Consider the following 24,885-nt stretch of genomic DNA (forward strand, 5'->3'; position numbering starts at 1 on the left):
GGTGGTCAGTAAACTCCCCCTCCCCATCCCCAACTTCCAGGGGAAAAGTAGGTCAATCCTTTCCTGATGATGGCCCAGTGATTCTTCACTACATTCTTAGTTCTCTGATGCTTTGAAGATTTGTGTGTATGTGTGTGTACGTGCAATTTGTCCAATCTCTCTGCATTTAGTAGGAGGGTTGGGACAATTCACCGAAAGTGTTATTTCTAGAAAACTGATTGTCTAGTATTATTCAACTTGCCTTCCTGGCAAAACACAACCTGATATTATCTTTCTATTGCAGGATATGCTTTGCTAACAATTTACTTAGGATTTTTTAGCCAAGTTCATGAGTGAAATTGAGATTCTCCTCTCTTCTACAACCCTTGTCTGTCTTTTGCATTAGAGTATTGCTAATCTCATAAATCAGTGATCATACTTTCTTCTATTCTTTGGAACTGTTTGTATATAAATAGAATGATTTATTCTTTAAACACTGGGTAGAATATAACTCCAGAGCCATCTAGGCTTGCTGTTTTCATTGTGGAAAAATCTTAAACTATGAGATATGATTTACTTCGAGGCTAAAACACGACCCATATTTTCTATTTCTCTTTAAATCAGTGTTAATTTTGATAAACATATTTTTCCTTATACATTTCGTGTATGTTTCAAAACTACTGGTTTAAAGTTCATGACATCCTTTTTTCATTTATTCTTTACTGAATCAGTAGTTATATCTACATTTTCATCCCTTTTATTGTTTATTTGAGATATCCCTTTTTTCTTTTTCTTGAAAAACCTGACCAGACACTTCTCTATTTTTAGTCTCTTCAAAGAATCAATGTTTATCTCATTGATCCTCTTTATTGAATATTTATTTCCTGTATCATGGATATATGCTCTTTCACCCTCTCTTTTAGATTTATTATATTCTTAATTTTCTAACTCCTCACATGCTTAGTTCATTCATACTGAGCCTTTTTTTCTTTCCTAATGGAAGAATTTAGGCTATAAATCTTCCTCTAAGTTAATTGCTTTAACTACATACACAACTTTATTTTAATATTTCCATTGTGCAGTTTTAAGTATTTTCATGTTTCCATTACAATTTCTCTTTAGACTCGTGTTTCTAAAAACTTTGTTGGATTTTAACTTCTCCAGCTGGGATTTTTTTTTTTAGTTATCTTTTTGTCATAACTACATTGTGGTCAAAGAATGTGGTTTTTATGACAATTCTTGAGGCTCATGTTATGACCTAGCACATGATCAATTTTCAAAGACTTTCATATTTGCTTGAAAAAAAATGTAGTCTATAAAATGATATGCATGGTTTATACATGTCCATTAGAATGAGCTTAATTGTGCTCAGCCTTTTTTGTTTGCTTAATCTATTATTAACTTAGAAAATTATGTAAAAATCCCCCACTCCATTGGGCATTTATCTTTGATTCCTGTTAATTTTTGCTTTATATTTTGAGGCTATATTATTCACTGTATACAAGTTCAGAATGTATGTACTGACACATTTCAATGACATTTTTTTGTTCAAAGTTTACTTTGATATTAATATAGTTATAACAGCTTAGATTAGTATTTGTCTATCTCTTTTTCTCTCAGAGTTGTTAGTCTGAAAATTGTTTTCCTTTAATTGACAAATTTAGCATTTATATTTATCATTCCCTTTTAAGTGTTTTACTTCTTATTTTATTATGTCTTTTCAAATAGTTTTTCCCCTGATTTCTTTCCTTCTTTTGGAATGAGGGGTTTCTTCTTTTTTCTTTTTAAATTCTTTCTTGTACTTGTTTGGAAGTTAAACAGTCAGGCCTATTTCAGACGTTTTCCTAGCAATATTAACATGCATATTTAGGGGCGCCTGGCTGGCTCAGTCATTAAGCGTCTGCCTTCGGCTCAGGTCATGATCCCAGGGTCCTGGGATCCAGCCCCGCATCGGGCTCCCTGCTCAGCGGGAAGCCTGCTTCTCCCTCTCCCTCTCCCCCTGCTTGTGTTTCCTCTCTCGCTGTGTCTCTCTCTGTCAAATAAATAAATAAAATCTTAACATGCATATTTAATATAGTCTAAAGTTTATCAGTAGATTATCTTCCTACTGAAAAGTACAAAAACCTTCATGCTTCAACTGTGATCACCTTTTTCCAATCTATAATTTATAAAAGTACTTGGTTCAGATTTGTCTCGAAACGAATCTGACATTACTTTGTTTTATTGTTTTGATGTTGCTGAATTGTATTTAAATATTTACCAACATCTTTGCTCACTGTCCCCTCTTGAATCTCAGACCTTTTATTTGTAATCTTTTTCCTTCTGCTTGAAGTACATTTTTCTTTATAATTTCCTCCAGTCTGGGTCCTAAAGTCTCTGTTTTTGTCAGTCTGGCAGAAAGATGGTTCAAGCAGGTAATGAATTCAGTTTAGCTCCTCTTTGTCTCAGAACATTAAAGATATCTTCTGGCATCTGTTTTTCTTGTCTAAGGGTCACTCATAAATTTAATTGTTGAAATTTTAAGAGTATGGATGATTTGCCTTTTTTGTTTTCAAAAAAAATAATTGCTTGTGAGATCTCTCTTCTTTGGTATACTGCAGCTTCTCTGTGCCTGGGTGAGAATTTCTTTCCATTTACCATGCATTGGACCTGATAGGTTTCCTTGTGTCTTCCAACAATGCTGGGAATCATCAGCTATTATTTTTTTATACCATCATCACTCTGTCTTTCATGTCTTAGCTGCCCGCCACACCTGAAAACATACTTTCCAATCTCTGCTTCGGAATTGCATGCTAGACAGTTTTTCCAGATCTAGCAGTTCATTCGCTGTCTTCAGCTGTGTCTAATATACTGTTAAATCGGCCCGCTGATGTTTTTCATTTTAATTAGTATATTTTCATTTCTAGAAATTATTTTTTAATTTACTTGATTATTTTTAGTTTCTTTACCCTGCTCCTAGTTTTAAAAGCACTTCTTTAAAACATGCTGAACAGAAAAACCAAAGATTAAAAAATAAATTAATTTAAAATTTTGAAAATAAAACAAAATCATGTTTAACCATAATTTTTTACTCTTTGCATAATATGACTGTTAAAAATCTTTCTGGATATTTTTATGCTTATCCTTTTTCGGTGTCTTGTTTCCTTGTGCGCTTTTTCATTTTTAAGTATGAGTTACTTATTTTCTTTGGAACTTTTCCTGTATAAATGATTTGAGGCCTGGTTGGAAAGGATTTGAGTCTATTTCTGCTTTGGGGAATCACTTGTTTATTCAACAAATAGACTGTGCTCTCCTACAAGATGCCAGGTACTCTTCAAGGAGCTTCTGTTACATCAGTTAACAAACCAAAGATCCCTGCTCTGAAGGAACTTACATTCAATGGGAAGAGACCCATTGGGAATGAACCCCAAACATAATAACTAAGTATCTCAGAAGTTGATAAGAACAATGAAAAACAAAAAATTATAGTAGGATAAGGGTACTGAAATGGCAGAGGAGAAAAGGAGATTGCAGTTCAAAATACAATGGATATGTTGGCCCCCTTGAAGAGGTAATACTTGCATAAAGACTTGAAGAAAGTGAAGGAATTGTCCATATGCCAGGAGAAGAGCATTCCTGGCAGAAAGTACAGCCCATGCAGACTCTAAGGTAGAGGGAGACTAGTGTGTTCAAGAAATAGGAGGCCAGTGTGGCTAGAACAGAGTGAGCAAGGAAAATAGAACTGGAGGGGCCCCCGGGTGGCTCAGTTGGTTAAGTGTCCGACTCTTGATTTCCGCTCAGGTCATGATCTCAGGGTTGTCGGAGCAAGCCCCGAGTTGGACTCTGTGCTGGTGTGGAGCCTTCTTGGGATTCGCTTTCCCTCTCTCTCCCCCTCTGCCCATCCCTCCCCTCAAAAAAAAAAAAAAAAAGGAAAAGAGAACTGGAGATGAGGTTAGAGAGGTTATTTAGGGGGGCGGGTCACAGAAAGCTTCACAGGGCATTGTAAGGACACCAGCTTGGCCTCTGAGTGAGAAGGAAAGCCTCTGGAAGCTTTTGAGCGGAGACGTGCCAAGATCTGACTTAGGTTTGAAAGGCTCACTCTGGTTGCTGCACTAAGAGTAGATTCTAGGAGGCAAGGGTAAAAGCGGGGAAATCGGTTAGAAGGCCATTGTAGCAACGTGGCCTAGAGATGATGGTGGTTCCCGCCAGGTGGCAGCCAGTGCAGAGTGTTGAATTCTGGAGATATTTTGATGGCAGAGTGAACAGAATGAATGTGGAGCCCGAGAGTGCTGAGCGTGAATCTTGAGTTTTTTGGAGTTGCCATCTTTGATAGGGGGAAGGCTGCTGGAATGGTGGTCTTGATGGAGAAGATCAGAAGTTCAGGTTGAGTGGGTGAAATTTGAGATGTCTGTTCAACCTCCAGGAGATCTGCAAATTTCTGATTCCCATGTCAAGGCAGCAGAGTATATTTTATTCAGCATTTTACTTATTCCCATGGGGAGTGTTAATCAGGGCTTCCATTCTGCCCTAATACCAGAAATGAGGTGTGCCTTTGACTTCTTTCACCTGTCCCTTATATAATCCCTACCTTCTCTTTTACTAATCCTTGCTACTGTTCTCTAAACCTTCTCCAGCACCCTTTTTAAATATAAAACAAAACTGGAGTCAGTACTCCAATAAATTTCTAGACTTTAACAAAGACAGCAAGAAGACTCATGGGAATTTCCACACATGATGTCTCTAGAATACTGACACTATCTTTTAAAGCAAAGAATCCTGTGAAGTAGTAAAAAGTGTGAGGCATTTTACAGAGTATTTCCTATTTTTACCACATGAATCATTACAATATTATTGACTATACTCCCTAGGCTGTACTTTTTAACCCTTTCAAGTGACTTACTTATTTTATAACTGGAAATTTGTATCTCTTAATCCCCTTTACCTATTTTGTCTACACCCCCCCCCCAGGTACCTGCCCTCTGGAAACCACCAGTTTGTTCTCTGTACTTAGTCCGCTTCTGGTTTTGTTTGTTGTCTTTGTGTTCATTTGTTTTCTTTTTTTTTTTTTTAAAGATTTTATTTATTTATTTGAGACAGAGAGAATGAGAGACAGAGAGCATGAGAGGGAGAAGGGTCAGAGGGAGAAGCAGACTCCCTGCCGAGCAGGGAGCCCGATGCGGGACTCGATCCCGGGACTCCAGGATCATGACCTGAGCCGAAGGCAGTCGCTTAACCAACTGAGCCACCCAGGCGCCCTCATTTGTTTTCTTTTACAGGATGTTTCTTTACAAAGGTGAAAGATTCTAAAGGAGGTGCCTCAGGCTCAGCATGACAATATCGGAACTGTAATACCATATTCTGCTGTATTGTGCCTCCATCTTGAAGGTCTTGATTTTGATCTTATTTCTCAGCCTCTGAAGAGGCCACAAACATGCAACTATGTTAGGAAACCAATACACCATTCCTGTGGTAGCCCTGAAGGCATTTTAACTTCATAAATTTGGTCCTGAAGAATGATAAAGGAACCACACTAAGGAAAAATTGGGAAGTTCTTTTTTTTCTTTTTTAATTTATTTTAGGTAGGCTCCACACCCAACATGGGGCTTGAACTCATGACCCTGAGATCATGAGTCACATGCTCTAACAACTGAGCCAGCCAGGCATCCCTAAACATTTTATTTTTAAGCCATCTCTACACCCAGTGTGGGGCTCGAACCCACAACCCCGAGATCAAGAGTCGCACGCTCCACCAACCCAGCCAGCCAGGTGCCCCGAAAAATTGGGAAGTTCTGAACTCATCAGAGATCTCTCTGAACGGCTGCCAAGTACAATACCAAACTTAACATTTTGGTACTTAAAGATCCAGAGTAACTCTTAGGGCATCCCCACCCCAAGTTATCCTAAGTGATGATGCTCTTAGAAGCAATTCTAACAGGGATGCCTGGGTGGCTCAGTCAGTTGAGCGACTGCCTTCAGCTTGGGTCAGGATCCTGGAGTCCTGAGATTGAGCCCCACGTCGGGCTCCCTGCTCAGCGGGGAGCCTGCTTCTCCCTCTGCCCTTCCCTCTGCTCATTCTCTCTCTCTCAAATAAATAAAATCTTAAAAAATAAATTTTTAAAAAAAGGATACCCATTTAAAGAAAAAAGAAGCAATTCTAACAATATTCAATTCAGTTTCTTATGAAATACCATTTCTGTCCCTTTTTCGCAAAGCCCTTTTTTTCCTTCTATTCATTTGAAATCTTATGAATGTTAAGTCCTAGTTTGTAAGCATTGCAAAGTGCATTTCAAAGTTCCTTCCTCATATACCTAAGGAGTTACAGTATCATGCTCAATACACAATAGTTCCTGTATGGGGCTGACATATATAAATGATGCAGCGTGAAAAGTCAGTCTGGGACAATAATGCAGCAGGGGACAGGCATGTTGGAATTCTCATTTCCCTTATATCAAGAAACCTGTTCCTAACTGAGAATCTGCAACATGACTGATGCTCCTATTTTAATAACCAAAAGGTTTTAGAGATAAGAGACGTGGGGCTAAGGAATAACTTAATAACTATCTCCAAAGTGAAGGAATAGTTTTCAGAAAATGACAGGAGAATTGCATCTAATAAGGTCAGACATGCAGGTTACGCAATCCTTCTTTTGCACTCCAACACACTGTCTTCAACTAGAACTTGAAGCCGCAAGGGAGCTTCGAGTACATTTCGATTGTATCTTCACTGCCTAGGTGGGCACATTGAGATGTAAAGTGCTAACAGGACTTACCCAAGGTAAGACAGTGTGTCAGAGAGTACAGGGGCCAGAATCCCAGGGTCCTCGCTTCCAGACCAACAGCCTCCCAGTGGACTACATCTGAGGAAGCACTCAGAAATTCTCCAGATACAATCAATCTGAATTTACATTAATTTCAAGCCAGCAAGCAAGCACACACCACAGGGCAACACTTCCGTTCCATCCCCTGGGGGGGATGCTTGCAGAAAGGTAGATTTGGATTCAGTGGGTCTGGACAGGGCCTGAGATTCTGCATTTCTATCAAGCTCCCTGGTGACTCTGAGGCTGCTGGGCCATGGACCACACTTTGAGTAGCAAGGCTGGAGAGCACTCTTAGAGCTGAGCCGAGTGAAAAGGGATCTATGGTACATCCCTGTACATCTGAAAAGGTAGGAAGCGATTGACAGGAGGAGCATGGCGTGGTAATACTGAGAGAGCTGGTACAATATTCTAGTTCAGATGTTGGTTGGCTCTACCATGTCCATTCATATTGCCTTGCTCACGCCCGCTTCTATGATGCAGCCTGGAAATGTTAAATACTTGCTTTCCCAGGCTCCCTAGCAGCTAAGGATAGCTATGTGCGCCAACTCTGGCCAAGGAGACTAGCGAATGTCTGCCGGGGTCTTCTCGTAAAGGAAAAGCTTTGTTGCAGCTAAAACTGGGGCCACCTCACCAAGAGCCAGACTCTTAACTCTAGAGAATAAACAGATGGTTCCCAGAGGGGAAGTGGGCGGGGGGGCGGAGGAGTGAAACAGGGGATGGGGATTAAGGAGCACACTTGTCGGGATGAGCACCGGGCAGCGTAGGGAAGTGTTGAATCACTCTATTGTACACCGGAAACGAACAGTACACTGCATGTTAACTACCTGGAATTTAAATACAAACTTAAAAGGAAAACTGGGGCTGCCTCTTCATGCTCTTTCCTGTCTTAAATGAGGACTCGATGCCTAGAGTTGCAGTAGCCATCTGGTTACCACTAGGCAATAAGCCAACATGCAAAGAATGGCTGAGCAGGAGAGACAAGAAGAGCCTAAGGCCTTGACAACAAAGCTGAGCGCCCGCACCAGCCTGGAATCCCTGCTAGCAGACTTCTTACGCAAAATAACCGAATGTTTGTATTGCTCAAGCCCTTGTAATGAGCACCGCCTAAGCCATTTTGCTGTAAGTCTGATACATCTTCTAATTAGACAGATGCTTCCTCTCTTGCCAGTCACTGCAACTGTCTGGTTTTGTCCTGTTGGTCCCCAGCCTTTAAAACACTCTATTTGTGTGCTCGAGAAAAGGCTCTCATTCATGACCTAACTGCCAAACACAAGGGCCTCTTTGCAGCCCGCATCCTATGTCACATGCCCTTGGCGTCTGGCTCTGTGCATCCTCCCTTCCTCTTTCATCCACGGATTTGCAGGGCACTGCTCTGCCCCTGCTGCTTCTCTCTGACTCCTCTGCCGCTGCCCCCATTAAAGCTGCGTGCTCCCCAAACTTCCATGTTTGGCCCTCTCCTCCCGCCCCTCCCCCATGTCGGCCACCTGTGCACTTTCATCAGCTCCCACCAGCTTGACCACCTGCAACCGTGTCCTTGAATAACAGTAAACCATAGTTAGCGTGCATTTTTCTAGAAGGGTGACGTTAGCCCAAGTATAAAAAGAACTGAGCTTCCTCCTCGTGTCTAGCGGGCCTTACCTGAGCAAAGAGCGTCTCTGGCAGCAGCATTCCTCTTAGGGAACAAGGACCAAGGACAACGTTACACAAAAATATGCTACCTTTGCTGCTGCTTTACTGTAGCCACATGTCTTTGAAGTTGTGCATCCTTGGAAAAATCACCAAGGACCCTATACTCTGTGTGTGAGCGCACGTGTGTGCGCGTGCGCGCATGCGCATGCAGGCGCACACGGTGTTGGGGGTGTATAGTCCCTTCAAGTCCAGCCAAACTGTACCCCATCTGAGACACTACATACTCTCTTTAGGTCTCCAGTACGGAAATTATGACAGTGCATTGAAGTTATTTGTTCATGTTTGTTTGCATCACTAGAATACAAGCTACTGAAGGTCAGTGGTGGTCACTCTTTGCAAGTGCTTGTTGAAAAGCGTGGACCCTTATTTGTTGGAGCAGTTTAGGGCTCTGGAGGATAAATGGCTTCACTGCATGAACCCCTGAGATGACCTCAAGCTCTGTGACTTCCAGTGTGAGTGAGATATTACATGTAAGTGTTAAAAGCACTTACCCTCACGGTGTATGTTCTTCCTCCAACTCTGTCCCGTGCTTCTAAAACCAAAACATTAACATCATGTTCCGCTAAGAGTTTGGCAGCAGACAATCCTACAAGGAAAAAAACAAAAACAAAATCAAGAAACATATTAAGACCCAAACATGAAATAGCCAAGATTTAGCCAGATCTACCATAAAATGAATGCAGGGCATCATATGTAATCCATTGATTTTGCTATCTTTCTAATAAAGTCTGACCACACTGTGATCAATTGAGCCACCAATTTGATAATCCATCCTGTATTACATTATCGTAATTTTATCATCTCTCATAAGGTTGGTTGACAAAATGTAATTATTTTTAAAATACATGTATTTTTGGTGATAATGAAATCCTATTTAAGAGAATGTGTTGAACCCCTAAACCAACCCTTATTGAGCCCTTCTTCCAGAAAACCTGACTGCATAAACAGAAGAGTATGTTTTCCTGGAAACTTCCCCTGGCTACACCAGCCCTCAGTATATCTGTGCTTTTCTCAACTGAAAAACCCCTTGTAGGGGCACCTGGGTGGCTCAGTTAAGCGTCTTACTCTTGACCTCAGCTCAGGTCTTGACTTCAGGGTTGTGGGCTCAAGCCCCATGTGGGGCTCCACGTCAGTGTGGAGCCTACTTAAAACAAAACAAAACAAAACCCTTGTAATCACATCCTATGATTTATATCTGGATTACATGCTTGCTAGAGCTTGCTTTTACCACTAGATTCAAAGTTACCAAAGGTAGGAACCATGCATCACACTTTATTCATTGGCTCAAAGCTGAGAACAGGTTTTTTACATGTAAAGAAAAACCGTCATAAAAGATAGATTTAAAACCCAGTATAGTAATACCAGAAAAGTAGGGGAAACGCTGTGGATTAACATTATATCAAGGATGCATGTGATCAACATGACTTGTCACTGATGTTAATCTTGATCATCTGGCTGAAGGGGTGTTTGCCAGGTTTCTTCACTATAAAGCTACTACTCTCTCTTCTCCCTTTCCATCCTGTATGCTTTGGAAGGAAGTCTACACACAGCCCACACTTAAGGAGCACGGAGTTATGTTCCACTTCCTGAAGGATGAGGTATCTACATAAATTATTAGGAATCCTCCCACAAGGAGATTTCTCTCTTCTCCTGTTTATTTACTTATTCAATCATTTTATTTATAACAGTATGGATCCATAGATAGTTGTTTTATGCTTGGGGTTATAATCTGATATTACGTTATTTTGTTGCTCAAATTGTTCCAGCTTTGGTGACTGGGAGATCTTTCAGTTGGCTCCTGTGCCCCTCTGACATGTCCCCCACATCCCCATCATTTTTTGGGGGGGGTATGTGCGCGCACTTGGGGACTTCCTTACTTTCTGGTATTACAAGATGTTCCAGGCTCAGTTTGTCTTTCACTGCCCAACCCCAGAATCAGCCACATCTCCGATGAGCCTTGGTTCCTCTTATTGGAGAACAGTACTTTTTAAAAGATTTATTTATTTATTAGAGACAGAGTCAGGCGGGGGGAAGAGGGACAAGCAGACCCACACTGAGTGCGGAGCCGGATGCAGGGCTCCATCTCAGGACCCTGAGATCACGACCTGAGAACTGAGCGGAAACTCTGAACCAACTGCACATCCAGGCAGCCCTGGAGGACGGTATTAGAAACCAAGATCTGGGCTCTAGGCTCCCTGCTTGGCAGGGAGTCTGCTTCTCCCTCTGACCCTCCTCCCTCTCATGCTCTCTGTCTCTCATTCTCTCTCTCTCAAATAAATAAATAAAATCTTAAAAAAAAAAAAAGATTTAAAAAAAGGGCGCCTGGGTGGCTCAGTTGGTTAAGCGACTGCCTTCGGCTCGGGTCATGATCCTGGAGTCCTGGGATCGAGTCCCGCATGGGGCTCCCTGCTTGGCAGGGAGTCTGCTTCTCCCTCTGACCCTCCTCCCTCTCATGCTCTCTGTCTCTCATTCTCTCTCTCTCTCAAATAAATAAATAAAATCTTAAAAAAAAAAAAGATTTAAAGATCTGGGCTCTAGGTGCACTCCTTGCTACTCGGGTGTCATTGCTTCTGGGATGTCTCAGCTCACAGAGTAAGGAAATATATGTGTGTACACATTTATTTTTAAATCTACATTTATTTGTACTTCCAGTGCTATCTTATACCTAGGCATATCATAATTGGGTATGTATAACAAAATTTATATATGCGTGATTAAGTTTATTGTAGGACTGTTCTAATGGCAAAAGTTCGGAAATTGTCAAAATGTTCACTAAGAGGAAACTTGGCAATGAAATAAAAGGTTCTGTACCATGTTACATATTATCTATTTTTAAAAAGGTAATAAAAGATAAATAAATTACTATGCGGCCATGAAAAGGATAACAGAGAGTCTTATATTTTGACATCTCGTGACATTTAAATAAATTCAAACCGTTACAAAAAGTGTGAACATCAAGTCGTTCCAGAAAGCAAGGAGGCTATCAGAGACTGCCAGGATTGTGACAAAAAGGCTCAGGAAACTAACTATAGAAACTCCCACTGGCCAAAGATGGAACAATTTCAGTATCAAATCAAAGTAACCACTGCAATGGCTTAAATCCATGAATTCATCATAATACTAAACCAATAAAAAACTCTCACTGGTTCTTTGGAGAATGCTAAGGAACCACCTTACCAGTTTGGAAATGCCTATAGGAAAAGAAAAGCATCTGGCATTCATCCTACCTCTCCGACTTGCAGGGAACCGCAAAGCAACCAAAGAGCTAACAAAGGGAGGTTTTGCTGCTCCCTAATCAGTGAAGACAAATAAAATTAGAATATCAGCATGTTGCAATGCCTAATCAATTGATGGATCTAGTGTAATAAGCATCAACATCTGCTAACATCACGCAAAGAAGAGAGAGAACCAGATGTTATCTGCCTCCTGATGGAAGAACACACCAGCACCTATGATAGTCGTTAGGAAGGAAAGAAGGGGAGGGAGACAAGAAGCAAATACTAAATTCTAATGTGATCAAGCCTCTAGATCTTCTACTTAGGGGCCAGAGGAACATGTTTAAATAGTACTACTGGGATGCAATCAACAAAAGCCAGATTGTAGGAAATCATACAGGACTACCCTGGTTTTTGTTTGTTTGTTTGTAACGACTTGCCTGCTCCTGTTTTCTTCACCCTTTATCCGTCGCAGGCTTTTCCTACAGTCAAGCTCTTACACGGCTAGTTCTGTCTAGCCCAGACCGACACAGCATTTTGTTCATATACAGAATCAAGGATGAATCTGGGTCTCGCAGATCTAGAATGCGGGGAGGCTAAACCATAATATCCAGCACTGCTATCGCTAATACTTGTACATAGTTTTGACTCCTTCAAGTACAATGTAACCTTACATTGCTGACATTCATCAAAGATTTAGGTATGCAACGAATCTTTGGAATCTGCTCATAAAGAAAGCCTCCATCCCATGACATTTAAATAAATTCAAACCAATGTCTGCAAACCTTGGTGCAATGAGTTCTCTGGGACAGAGCCAAAGGCTTCTTCTGCTGAGGGTCATTAAAAAAGGGACGAAGTTGATATTAAAAACATACTTATGCACAAATCTTCTAATGTCAAAGTACCACTCTATATTTAAAAGCAAAGAAACTCAGATGCAAAAAGGTTACTTTCCTCCCAGTTCCCCTTAAGCAATCAATCTATAAACCAATTAGAAAAATACAGCCAAGGGCTTACTAGAATTAATCGGTAGCTCCTCTTCTTTTTTTTAAAGATTTTATTTATTTATTTGACAGAGAGAGACACAGCGAGAGAGGGAACACAAGCAGGGGGAGTGGCAGAGGGAGAAGCAGGCTTCCCGCCGAGCAGGGAGCCTGATGCGGGGCTCGATGCGGGGCTCGATGCGGGGCTCGATGCGGGGCTCGATGCGGGGCTCGATGCGGGGCTCGATCCCAGGACCTGGAATTATGACCTGAGCCGAAGGCAGACGCTTAACGACTGAGCCACCCAGGCTCCCCATTAGTAGCTGCTCTTCTAAAGGAGAAAGTCGCCCTCTGCATGCTGCCTATGGAGAAGCAGAGGTGGCTTTGACCTCCAGCAGCCTTGGGTCCTGCAGCGTCAGGCTCCTGGCTCCCGAGGCAGCCTAGCAGTTGCTTTGGGGCTACAGATACAGATCACGTTCATGTGCCTTTCCTGTTACCATCCCTTGGAGTCGATTTCATTATCCCCATATCCCAGATGAGAAAGCCAGACACCCAGTATGACCACAACAAAGTCTCCAGAAAAGTGAATGATTTTACTTCTCACACCCTCACCTGGAGCTTGAGCAAAATCAAATCTAATGTGTAACTCTAAGCAAGTTTGGTGAGTGGCGTTCAGTGCCAATAATGAATAAGCACTACTTGGGAAGCTAGAGGGGGTGGGGGGAGCAGGTCGAGCTGAGTCAGGACAATGACCACACCAGTGACAAAGGTCATTTTAGGATATAAACAAAATTAAAAAGCTGACCACAGGGTTGTTTCTGCATTCTGCATTGGCCTATCTCAGCAAGGAAAGTTTCAACTCTTAGTTTAAGAAATAAAGAAAATGTTTAAAACATTTTAAAAGGATTTCAGAAAAAAAAATGCTTTTACAAAGGTCTTGGGGACGCCTGGGTGGCTCAGTCAGTTGGGCATCCGACTCTTGATTTGAGCTCAGGTCATGATCTTGGGGTCGTGAGATCGCACCCACGTGGGGCTCCATGCTCAGCATCTCACACACACACGCTCTCTGTCTCTCTCAAATAAATAAGGAAAATCTTTAAAAAGGCCTTGGAATTTGAAGAGGGAAGATGTACGTTATTTAGAAGAAATATTTCTTCTACAACGCTGAATAAATGGGGTTCCGATGTTTCAGTTTGTGTGTTTATTGTGAACAAGACTCTGATAAGGAACTTCCACGATAATTGGAAAATTAGAAAATACCGAATATGGAAATAAAAGGTGCCATTTTTTAAAAAAGTTATTGAAAGATTTATTTATTTGAGAGAGAGAGAGCTCACACACAGGGGGTTGGAGCAGAGGGAGAAGGAGAGAGAATCTCTAGTAGACTCCCCCCTGAGCAGGGAGCCCACCAGATCGATGATCCCAAGACCCTGAGATCATGACCTGAGTGGAAATCAAGAGTCGGACGCTTAACCGACTGTTTATTTTTGAATAATAATAACTACTTTTGAATACTCAGTAAGTGGAAAATAAAGCACAGGCAAATACTTACAGTCCAGGAAAGTTTTTCTACTATAACTGCGGCTGTTGATTTGAATGAAACAAATGAAGCCAACGCCTGCTTCAAGATATGAGTCTTAGATTACACTCCTTAACTCTTATTTTGTTCTTATTCTGTGTATCGCTATGCATTCTACTCTCCCCTCATCACAACAAAACTCAAGAATCATTCACAGAAAAAAATCATATCTCAATTGTCAACTCCACAGATTAGCTTAAGGGCTTCTGCCTTTATCTTTCAAAATATTTATTTGGCTTTTTTTTTTGTAAATGAGATAAAATTGTTAGAAAAGAAAAGGCTTTTAAGTCTGAAGGCAAGTCACCAAATATAATGTAGCTACTACAGAATGGATTTTATTTTATTATTTTTTTTAATTGCAGTATAGGGCTCCCCACAAGGGTAGCTACCATCTGTCACCATACAACGATAGTACAATACCATTGACTATATTCCCTATGCTGGACCTTTCGTCTCCATGACTTATTTCTTCCATAAAAAGATTTTATAATCAAATATTTTTTTATTTTCATATTTGTTATGAAAAGAGAAAATCTCATATAGATTTAATGTTCATCTTGTTCCAAAGAAATATAGATTAGCCAAAGCTAAGAGCACTGAACACTATAGCTCCCCCTTTCATTCATTTTCCATCATTTCATTGCCACATGGAATCCTGAGTGATAGAAAAGACCTGCCCCCCACCCCCAGCCCTCCTGGTATGCACCATCCCCTCCTCCCCTGCTAAAATAAGGAAAGGGTTTGATATAGTGGTATGCTGCTAAATGGTTAACAACCATCTCTGGGCTGTGGGGAGGAAGAGGTCACCTGATTTGTACCATTTGGGTTTCCGCGGTGTAGAGACACTCCCATCATGTCTGATTTCAAATTACTTATTTCAAGCTACCAATGTGGTATCACTGAATGTGGAATTGGAAAGAGGCCTTTCCAGCCAGTAGAAGCCGGCTCCCCCACACACTGTTAGAGGTATAAACTCTTGGGCCTCAGATCCGTGAGAAGAGGGATAAAGTCAGGGAGGGGAGAGTGTGTATTAAATCAGCAGGTGTATGAGATTCGTTGGCTTGTGAGGGATGAAGGGCCACCCTGGAAAGGTGTCTTAGATGCTCAAGTGTCCTTGCGTCTAAAGTCTCTGTTCTCCCATGGGTCCGTTGTAAGGAAGAGGTCTAAGTGGGCACTGGTAAAATCTACCATTCATTGCATCTGTACCAAGAGCCGTTCCTCTCCCAAATCATGGCTAACCAAACTCCTTAGGAGGAAAAGAACGCGGACTCCCAAATGTCTTGTGGTTTTCTATGAGAGTAGAGAGCCCAGAGAAGCCACGTTCACAAAGAGTTCAATAAAAACTTACTGTGTAAATAAGGATCCAATCACTTTCAAAATGCAAAATAAATAAATAAATAAATAAATAAATAACAAAAAAAATCTGAAAAACAGGAAAATTGGAGGAGCAGGGCGCAAGCAAATCTTTAATCACTTTGCAATTAAGTATTCTAAACAGGAATGAGGAGTTTAAAACAACATACTTTCCCTTCCAATTTTTCTTCCATCATTTGGGTTTTGCATAAAGCAAAATAAAATAGGTGAAAGGATGTATTAGACAGGCTTTTAAAAAAAAAAAAAAGCAAGGCTGCTTTTAAAAGCACATGTCGTCTTGAGAGTTCAGGCAATTGTTTTGTTTTATATAACAATACTAAGAAATCGTGTTCGATCTGAGATACTATAGAGCAAATAGAAGCAAAATACTTTATTTATTTATTTATTTATTTATTTTTGCTACTGCTGCTTATCGGACCAGAAGGGCCCGGATGAGATGAAGTATGCAGGCCACAGTGGCGCCGTGGCAACCTCAAACCAAGCTCCAGCTTCTTAAAGCCACTGCCCTTGGAAACCGTGTTCCCACAGATTCTGCCCTGCTTTCAATGCCCTGCGGTGCCCAACCTCCCCAAAGAAACGGTGCAGGGAATGATCTCACCCACACAGCGCACCTGGCGAAGGAATTCGTAATATCTGCAATGAAGCCTTCGAAGAAATGGTCCTTTGCTTCCTGGGGAACAAATCTGTTACTGTGGAACCCGGCCTCACACTTAGCCCTGCCACCTCTACCTCGCCGAGGGCCCTTCCCCTCAGCTGCCTTCTTCAAGTACATTCATATCGTTCTGTTTGAGGGGGGAAAAAAAGAATTCCCCCCTCAAAGGGTAGCGACTCGCGCTACCCTTTCCAGTTCAATTTCTGGTTTTCCTTCCACAACAAATGACCTGGTGTCTCCACTCCTTCACTAGAACAAACCTTGAAACAGAGCATATTCCTCATGAAAAATGTCCGGTGATTGCACTTTCAATACAGGCAAGGGTTTTAATCTTCTGTCGCACTCTGTCCCTGTCAGCCTGTTTTATTTTTCTTCTTAGCACCCAGTGCCACCTGGCACCAGACATAAAGCGCTGGAATGATGCCCCCAAGAAAGTAGGGTCACTGCGGCATCTCCAGCTCAATACATCTAAAGCAGGACATTTGATACTTCCCCAGAACTCATTCCTCCCCTGGCCCTTTGCAACTTAGTAAATGGCACCACCATTTAGTCAGATGCTTGGGTCAGAACTCTCGAAGCTATTCTTGACTCTTCTCCTTTTGTCATATATCTCATCCATTCGAGGAGCAGGCCCTCCTGGTTGTGGCCTCAGACAATGTTCGGAATCTACCTGCTTCCCACTGCAACCACAGCCACTCTGGTCCAAGCCATGGTGTCCTTTTGCCCTCGTCCAAGGCATCATGACCCCTTGCCCAGAGATCTGACTCGTAACTAGTCTGTTAGGACTTTCTTGAGACCAGAAATGTGTTATACATCTTTGCATCCCAGAATAGATCCTGTCGTGTTGCAGGTGCTTAAATGCTTGTTGCAATGAATAGAATAGTTGCATACTGAGAAAACGAAACCATGCTCACCTGGATGAAGGCAACGGCGAAGTTTCTAACGCTTAGATTATATTTATCGTGAGCAACTAAGAAAGACTGACAAGGACAGGGTGCCACATCATTTTAACGTCTATGCCTAAGTAAGCCAGCAGAGTCTATACTACAAGTACATTTTCTGGTCTCTGACCCAGTATTGTACTTTTTAGCAAAAGAGAACAGAGAGTATCAATGCACACACAAACTTGTCCCGGATACATATAACCATTCCGATCCCTATATCCATCTGCATTTGTGCTTCCTTTCAGAGAAATAATTCTCTGCTTTTGAAAATGCCAAATCTTCTAATCCCTTTGATAAGCTAAAAGACAGTGCTGTCTCAAATGGTAAATAGATGAAAGCTAACAATTAACTTCAATTTGCCCGAAATTCAACAGACTGGTTGTCTAGACAGTCCTAATTAATTTGATTATTGTTCAGCATTCATCTTCACTTTAGATAAATGGATCTCACCCGAGTTGGGGAATGCAATTACCCCTTAATTCATGAACCGCCCCATTCTTTCACTGAAACTTTAAAAATATACCAAGGGGGGGGGTGCCTGGGTGGCTCAGTTGGTTAAGTGTCTGCCTTCAGCTCAGGTCATGATCCTGGGGTCCTGGGATTGAGCCCCGCATCGGGCTCCCTGCTCAGTGGGAAATCTGCTTCTCCCTCTCCCGTCCCCCCCACCCCACTTGTGTTCTCTCTCTCAAATAAATAAATTTTTAAAAAATACACCAAGGGCCCTCCACACTGCTGTCCCTAGATTCTGCACACTAAGATGCACTGTGGTTTAAAGTGATAGTTTCCAAAATGTTTTATGGGAACACTAGTGCTCAAGATGCTCAGGGGAAAAGTATCAGTGTTCCTGGACGTTGCGACATATGCCATTTCTCCTTCTGGCATATGAAAGGCCCTAATAAGTCCTGCAGTGAAGAGACCTGTTCAACTCAGCATTTCTGCACCGTCTGCACTGTTAAAAAAACTACTCCTCAAAACACACTTTGGGAAAGCTGGTTTCATCTCTTATAAGAATGTCCAAATATTGACAGTAATAAACTCCCCTGGACAGGGACCCAGGTGAACAATGCCTAGAGCACAAGCTAAGAGTTTTGAAGCAAAACTTTAGTGCAGCTGCAGCTTATGCTCTGCTGGCTCTCCTAGTTCTTCCTCTTAAATCCTAAAAGCGACATTTTTCTTCAACTTTCACATTCATCACCACCTAGGAATGTGTAGAGTGTGTATCACATATTAAGTTTTTAAAGTTAACTTTCCATTATTCAGCAACGTGATCTCTGGCCAACAGAATTCTTACATAACTGTACATATGGACTCTTGGACTCCAGACTCTGAGGACAATAAAAAGTATAGTCAAACATCAGCTCATACTAAAGGTTTAGAAGCAATGTTCCCAAAGCAGGAAAACATAAATTTTGCTCACAGCACACAGTGAGTGCTCGATCAACAGATATTTATCGAATGAATGGATGAATGAGCGAATCAATGAACAAACACAGGCAGGCATGCAAGAAAAAGGTCTGGAATTTAAGGCACAGCTCAAAGCAAACCCATTTAATCTGGAAACGGTCACCTTAAAGGTCATCATGATGTGTCAACTACACTTCAATTTAAAAAAAAATGTTTCTGGGGTGCCTGGGCGGCTCAGTCGTTAAGCGTCTGCCTTTGGCTCAGGTCATGATCCTGGGGTCCTGGGATCGAGCCCCACATCGGGCTCCCTACTCAGTGGGGAACCTTCTTCTCCCTCTGCCTGCTGCTCCCCCTGCCTGTGCTCTCTCTCTCTCTCCCTGTCAAAAAAATAAATAATCTTTAAAAAAAAAGTTTCTAATTTTAAAAACAAAAGAAAAAAAAAGAAAAAGTCGTTTTTGTTGCATTTCGGAATTTATCCAAAACTCACAACACTTCTGTCAAGTATTACTTCCTCCATGAAATACTTTCCTTGTCTGTCATTTCCTGCTTCCCTTGTCTGTGCCACCAGTGAACCCCCCCAAATAACCTCAAACACCAACAGCATTTCAGGTTTCTAGTTGGAACGGCACGGAAGGTTCCTGGGCGTCACATGGTCACTGGAGAGACAAGTGGACTCTCAGATAAACTAGAGAATTTCACTCTTCTACTTGGGTCCGAATTTTGTCAAATGTTTCCAATGACCGAGGAGCATAAGCTATGACAAATACATGTTAAATAACAAATGTATATTTAATATCAGTGGCTTCATTTCAATACCTAAAATCTTTAAGTACCAATCTTGGAAAACTATTTTAAAAAATCACATCAACCACCACAGCCTTCCATTTTCTTCACCCGTGTTGTCTCCCCAAGTTCTTTTTTTCCAAAGCATGTCAGGTTCACTGCTTGATTTATCATGACTTAATACAGGAGATGCATGTGCCTTATTTTTCAGCCTAGATGTCTTGATTGTTTTTATCATTATCTATTTACATATTCATTACTTGTAACTGTCTAATGACCTAATGAATCCTTTGAATTATTTTTTGCCACTTCTGTGATGTCTCAGTCTCAGCCCCAAATGTTTATACTACAGGGACAGTGACCCTGACGGCGTTTCCATAACATCTGATGTTGGCCTGGGGCAGGGAGAAAAATTCTATGAGTAAAAATATGCATTTTTTTGGTGGAAAGTTTCAGTAGCTTTCATCAGATATTCAAAGGGAGATACCATCCAAAAGCTTAAGAACCACTGATGGAAACTAGTCGAACAATTGCTACACAGTATCATAAACACACCAGGTATGGACTTTTCAAAAAAGGAAATAAATTCTTCATATAAAAGTCATTTGACCTTAATAGGGTGTCCCATCTTTTTAAGTATAAATGTTCGTGAAGCAGTAACATGCCATGTAACATATTCTAAAATATAAATTACTGAGAAACAATAGTCACCAGGTTTTAGAGCATAAAGTGTCAAAGTAAAGTAAAAATAAGTTTACTGCAGTTCTAGGAATGGGCCTACAGGGCAAGTCCTGCGAGGCGGGGTGTAGAAGCAACACTGCCCTGGTGGTCAACATTTTAGGGGTCCAAAGTCAAGTTATGCTGCTAAGAATTTTGTGGCATTTGGTAATTCACTTGATCCCTCCGAGCCTCTGTGTTGGTCCCTGTGAGCCTTTACAGGTTGCAAATCTGTGACCTTGGAACATGGTTAATATGTAATAAACTCAACTCTCAAAGCTCATCATCTGATGTTTATGTTCTTATTGACACTTTTACCTAATCAATTGATTAATTATTGCTATAAAGTGGGGTTTTGTTTACTTTGGCTTAGCAACAACTACAAAAGGGCTTTGAAACTAAAGCTCAGAGAAGTCATGGAGAAGGTGTGAATGAGCATGTGTAAGAGAGCCCCAGACTCGGATTTAAGTTAGTGTAGGACGTCAACAATAAGAGATCATGCAAACCGTTTCCAGAATACAACATGGAAGGAAAAACGTGTTGAGGAGGGGATTCAAAAGAGAAAGCTGAAGAGACAGACACACTAGGACGACTACTAATTACTAAAAGAGATCCTGGAAGATATATCACGTATAACATAATCCAACTTAATCCAACCTCTAATTTTACAAATGACAAAACCATAGTTTAAAGATTTTAAACTGCCCTGGGGGCGCCCGGCTGGCTCAGTCGGTAGAGTGTGCAACTCTTGATCATAGGGTCGTAAGTTCGAGCTATAGAGATGGGTATAGAGATGACTTAAAAAATTGTTTTCAAATGTGAAAAAAAAAAAGATTTTAAGCTGTCCTAATTCATCATGCCAAATGACAACATAATAAGGAGCAGATCATCCGGAAGAAAATACAAATTCCTGGCAAAACTATAAAATATTTTTCACCATAAAGGCAAAAAAACAGTCCTAACAACCAACTTGTCTCAAACCTTACAATAGTGAAAAATGTAACTAAACTACTTTTGGATCATTTTGTGCAGTTCTGATCGCTCAAACCTAACATGAAAAGGAACTGTCATTATGAACCATACCCACCTCGTACACGCAAGCATGGTCTTCAAACAAGGGCTGACTGGATGTCTATGCTTTTGCAAACGCTTGTATGTGATATAAAACTACAACAGGGGGCCGCCTGGGTGGCTCAGTCGGGTTAAGTGTCTGTCTTCTGCTCGGGTCAGGGTCCTGGGGTCCCGGGATTGAGCCCCATGTCGGGCTCCCTGCTCAGCGGGAAGCCTGCTTCTCCTTCTGCCCCTCCCCACTGCTTGTGTAAATAAATAAAAATCTTTTTAAAAATTTTTTAAAAATTAAAACTACAACAGAACCTCAGTCTTTCTGGGTACACCTGAATCCAAATACTGACAAGATCGGTTATATATAAAATATGTGTATGTCACAGCTGCACAAAGATTGTATGACCCATATTCGCCAATAACAAGCTTCCACCTTTCTCTTTCTCAATTATGGGTCTCTGTGATGCAATTACATTACAGTTACACTATACTTATATAATTATACTGTACTTAGATCTATTATTAAATATATTTTTTACATTAGCTGAGGATTACGTGTTGGGTCAAGCCAATTAGTATTGGTTAAATGCAAAAACGGTCCATTAAACGTCAGCTAAACCCCAAATCTATTCAACCACGAAGATTTCAAAAAATCAGAACCCAAATATTCTTGTGTTCTTTGTTCAACACCAACAAATTTCTAAACTGAAAGGATCCTAGTTTGAGAAAAAAATACAAAACAGAGGCAAAGAAGTGTTCTAAAAGGCAGAACATTAATGCCCCGTCTGCATTGAACCTCAAAGTATCTAAATAACTAAGGCGCCAAAAATAAGCAGAGTTTTTTAAATGTTTTTCTTAATCACTACAAAACCCCAAGTGTCTGCTGCCAAGTTATGGGTTAAAATGCCAAAAATGCTCTCAGCAGAAATGATTCTTCAGGGTGATATATTTCAGCAAAAAGGGAAATTGTGGTATGTTGTGGACTCAATTGTCGGAATTCAGAACATTAGTCAACCTTCTTGCAAAATGGCTTTTCTGTCTCAGAGGATGAAAAGGATTCAGTCCCCGCTCATTTTATACAGCCCCGACCTCTGGGTGGCTAGTGTGCTCAATTAAGTAGAGCTCGGCTCATGGATAAAAATATGGGGGAGGTTCCACTACTTAGACACTAGTTGGAAATAATCTCTTTTCACATGACACTTCAAAATTTCCAAAACCATGGAAAAACTCTTTTACTACCCAGGATTATCCAGCGTTATGACTGAAGTGTTTTTGCTTAGAAACTTATCTTTCAAGGTCCCAGCACTTTGTTCATACTCATGACAATAATACTTCTTTCCACTGTATGAATGTCGATTATTCTCTTGACTCCTTCTTGCATGAGGATGGGGCAGCTTATGGGCAGGGAAACTACTTACTCACCATCAGACCTTTTCCCCCGAGATCTAGCCACTGCCTGGCATAGGGTTGAGGCTCCCAAAGGGCTTGAACGCGTCCAGGCAGCGGATCCACCTCTGCTCCTAATGAGTTGCCTTGAAGGGCAGAGCATTCCCCTTCCCTAGATGTGTGTTCCAAGCTACAGCCACATCATCACCAAGGAGAGGCCATGGAGAGGATTAAAATCTTATGTGATTGGACTGGATTGCCTGGCAAAAACCCCTGTGGCCCAAAGAGTTTGAAGTATACATTGACCCCTGGAGGTGGGCTTTTTTCTTTTCTTTTCCTTTTTTTCTCCCCCTACAGAGAGCCAATTCAGGAATTGTCGGTTCAGGGCAGATTTTAAAATTGTATGCCACTGGGTTTCTGTCATTTGTTATATCTGTGTCAGCTCCTGAGTGAGAACTGGCATCTACGGTCAATGACTGAATTGCTATAGTTAAAATAACATCAAGAAATAGACATCAGAAAGTAAGTGTGGATTGTTAGATATAGACGACAAGCACTAACAGGGAAAAATCAAGGGCAGACAGAGTGATTAAGGAAAGGGTCATTAGGGGCGCCTGGGTGGCTCAGATGCTTAGGCGTCTGCCTTCGGCTCAGGTCATGGTCTCGGGGTTTTGGGATCGAGCCAGGGGTCCTGGGATCGAGCCCCATGTTGGGCTCAGCGGGGAGTCTGCTTCTCCCTCTCCCTCTGCTTTCCTCCCCCCCACCCCCCTGCTCGTGTGGGCGCTCACTCTCTCCAATGAATAAAGAGAATCTTTTTTTAAAAAGGGTCATTAATCAGGTGTTGAAGAATGGATAAGATGTAAACAGCCAGAGAGCAGCACTCCCATGTTAAGAAAGACAAAAACAAGGAAAGGGTGAAGGGACAAAATCAACATGGTGTAGCACTGATGACAAGACAGCAGTGTGACTCCATGTTGGGGACAGTGGGGGATGCTACTGGTCCAACAAAGTGGGGCTAGATAACTGAGGGTATGGAGGGAAGCTTGAGGGGCTGTTAATAGACCAGTGAAGGAAGGTCTTGAGCAGAAGAGCAAGGTGATGAAGGAAGTGTTTAAAAAAATGAAGTCTGGTTATGGAATGAATAAGTCACGGGGATGAAAGGAACAGCATATGGAATATAATCCTGTACTAGCAGTGTAAGGGGACACATGGTAGCTACACTTCTGGTAAGCCTAGAATAACATACAGACTTATCCAATCACTATATTGTATATCTGAAACGAATGTAACATTGTGTGTCAACTATGCTCAAATTGGAAAAAAAAAAAAAAAAATCAGCTCTGAGAGAACAGTGCAGGATGGACATGAAGGGAGAGCCCAAAGTAAAGGGTGGCCACTGGAAAGACGGTCATAACCTGGTGAGCCAAAGGGGTCCAGGGTCTATCCTGGGGATGGGGGAGTCACTGGGAATGGAGAGGAGCCCAAACAAGGAATTAGAAGGATCTGTTGACTGGGTGTAAAGGACGGTAGTGCCAAGAACCGAGCCAAGGAAGTGAGGAAGACAAGCTGGGTTGGAGGGCAAGGAGGCTTTTGGACATGATGAATATGAAGTAAGAACAGGACATTAAAGTCTGAAATACCCAGGAGCAGATAAATTATAGAATGGGATCTCGGAGAAAGAAATGGATCCCAACTAGAGACTTAAGAGCCTTCTATAGATAAGGGAAATCTGAAGTCCTAGAATGAGAAAGAGAAAGGAAAAGTGCATAAGAGCACAACAGTGATCAACAGCTGAACCTCGAGGCCATTTCAAAACTGGAGGTTCACAAGAATATGGGCGCAATGAAAGGAACAGAAAAGGAGCAATCAGTGTGGAATAAAAATTTAGGATCCTAGTGTCACAGAATGAAAGGAGTTTCAAGAAGGACTTGGTGATAGATGATGGATGACAGGAAAGGGCCAGAGCATGTTAAAGATACCATTATATTACTTACAAATGAGCAGGGGTTTTCCCCCTCTCCACTGCTGACATTGTATATACAATTATGTAATGGATTAGTGGACAGAAAAAGGGGTTTTATGGCTATAAGACATGCTCTGTTTTGGGCACCTGGGTGGCTCAGTCGTTAAGTGTCTGCCTTCGGCTCAGGTCATGATCCCAGGGTCCTGGGATCGAGTCCCATGTCGGGCTCCCTGCTCGGCGAGAAGCCTGCTTCTCCCTCTCCCACTCTCCCTGCTTGTGTTCCCTCTCCCGCTGTCTCTCTCTCTGTTAAAAAATCAATAAAATCTTAAAAAATAAAAAGACATGCTGTTTTATGGGTT

At 41.5% G+C, this 24,885-nt stretch overlaps 1 protein-coding gene and 1 non-coding gene across 3 annotated transcripts in view; both read right to left on the reverse strand.

Annotated features, from left to right (window-relative positions):
* The window catches only part of LOC102745568 (amine oxidase [flavin-containing] A), a 70,718-nt gene that overhangs the window by 41,281 nt on the left and 4,552 nt on the right, over positions 1-24,885 (reverse strand). For both annotated transcript variants that reach the window (XR_014141352.1, XM_006736325.3), the window contains exon 2: positions 8,956-9,050. Coding sequence is in view for 1 of the 2 variants with exons in the window: in XM_006736325.3 (XP_006736388.3) it covers positions 8,956-9,050 (95 nt within the window). In the remaining variant the exon portion in view is untranslated. The remainder of the gene's footprint in view (positions 1-8,955; positions 9,051-24,885) is intronic.
* Positions 5,548-5,620, reverse strand: TRNAM-CAU (transfer RNA methionine (anticodon CAU)). The gene has a single exon. It is a non-coding gene; the product is annotated as a tRNA-Met (tRNA).

This window comes from Leptonychotes weddellii, chromosome X (genome assembly GCF_054177405.1).
Source record: "Leptonychotes weddellii isolate Sample4059 chromosome X, ASM5417740v2, whole genome shotgun sequence".
Lineage (NCBI taxonomy): Eukaryota > Metazoa > Chordata > Mammalia > Carnivora > Phocidae > Leptonychotes > Leptonychotes weddellii.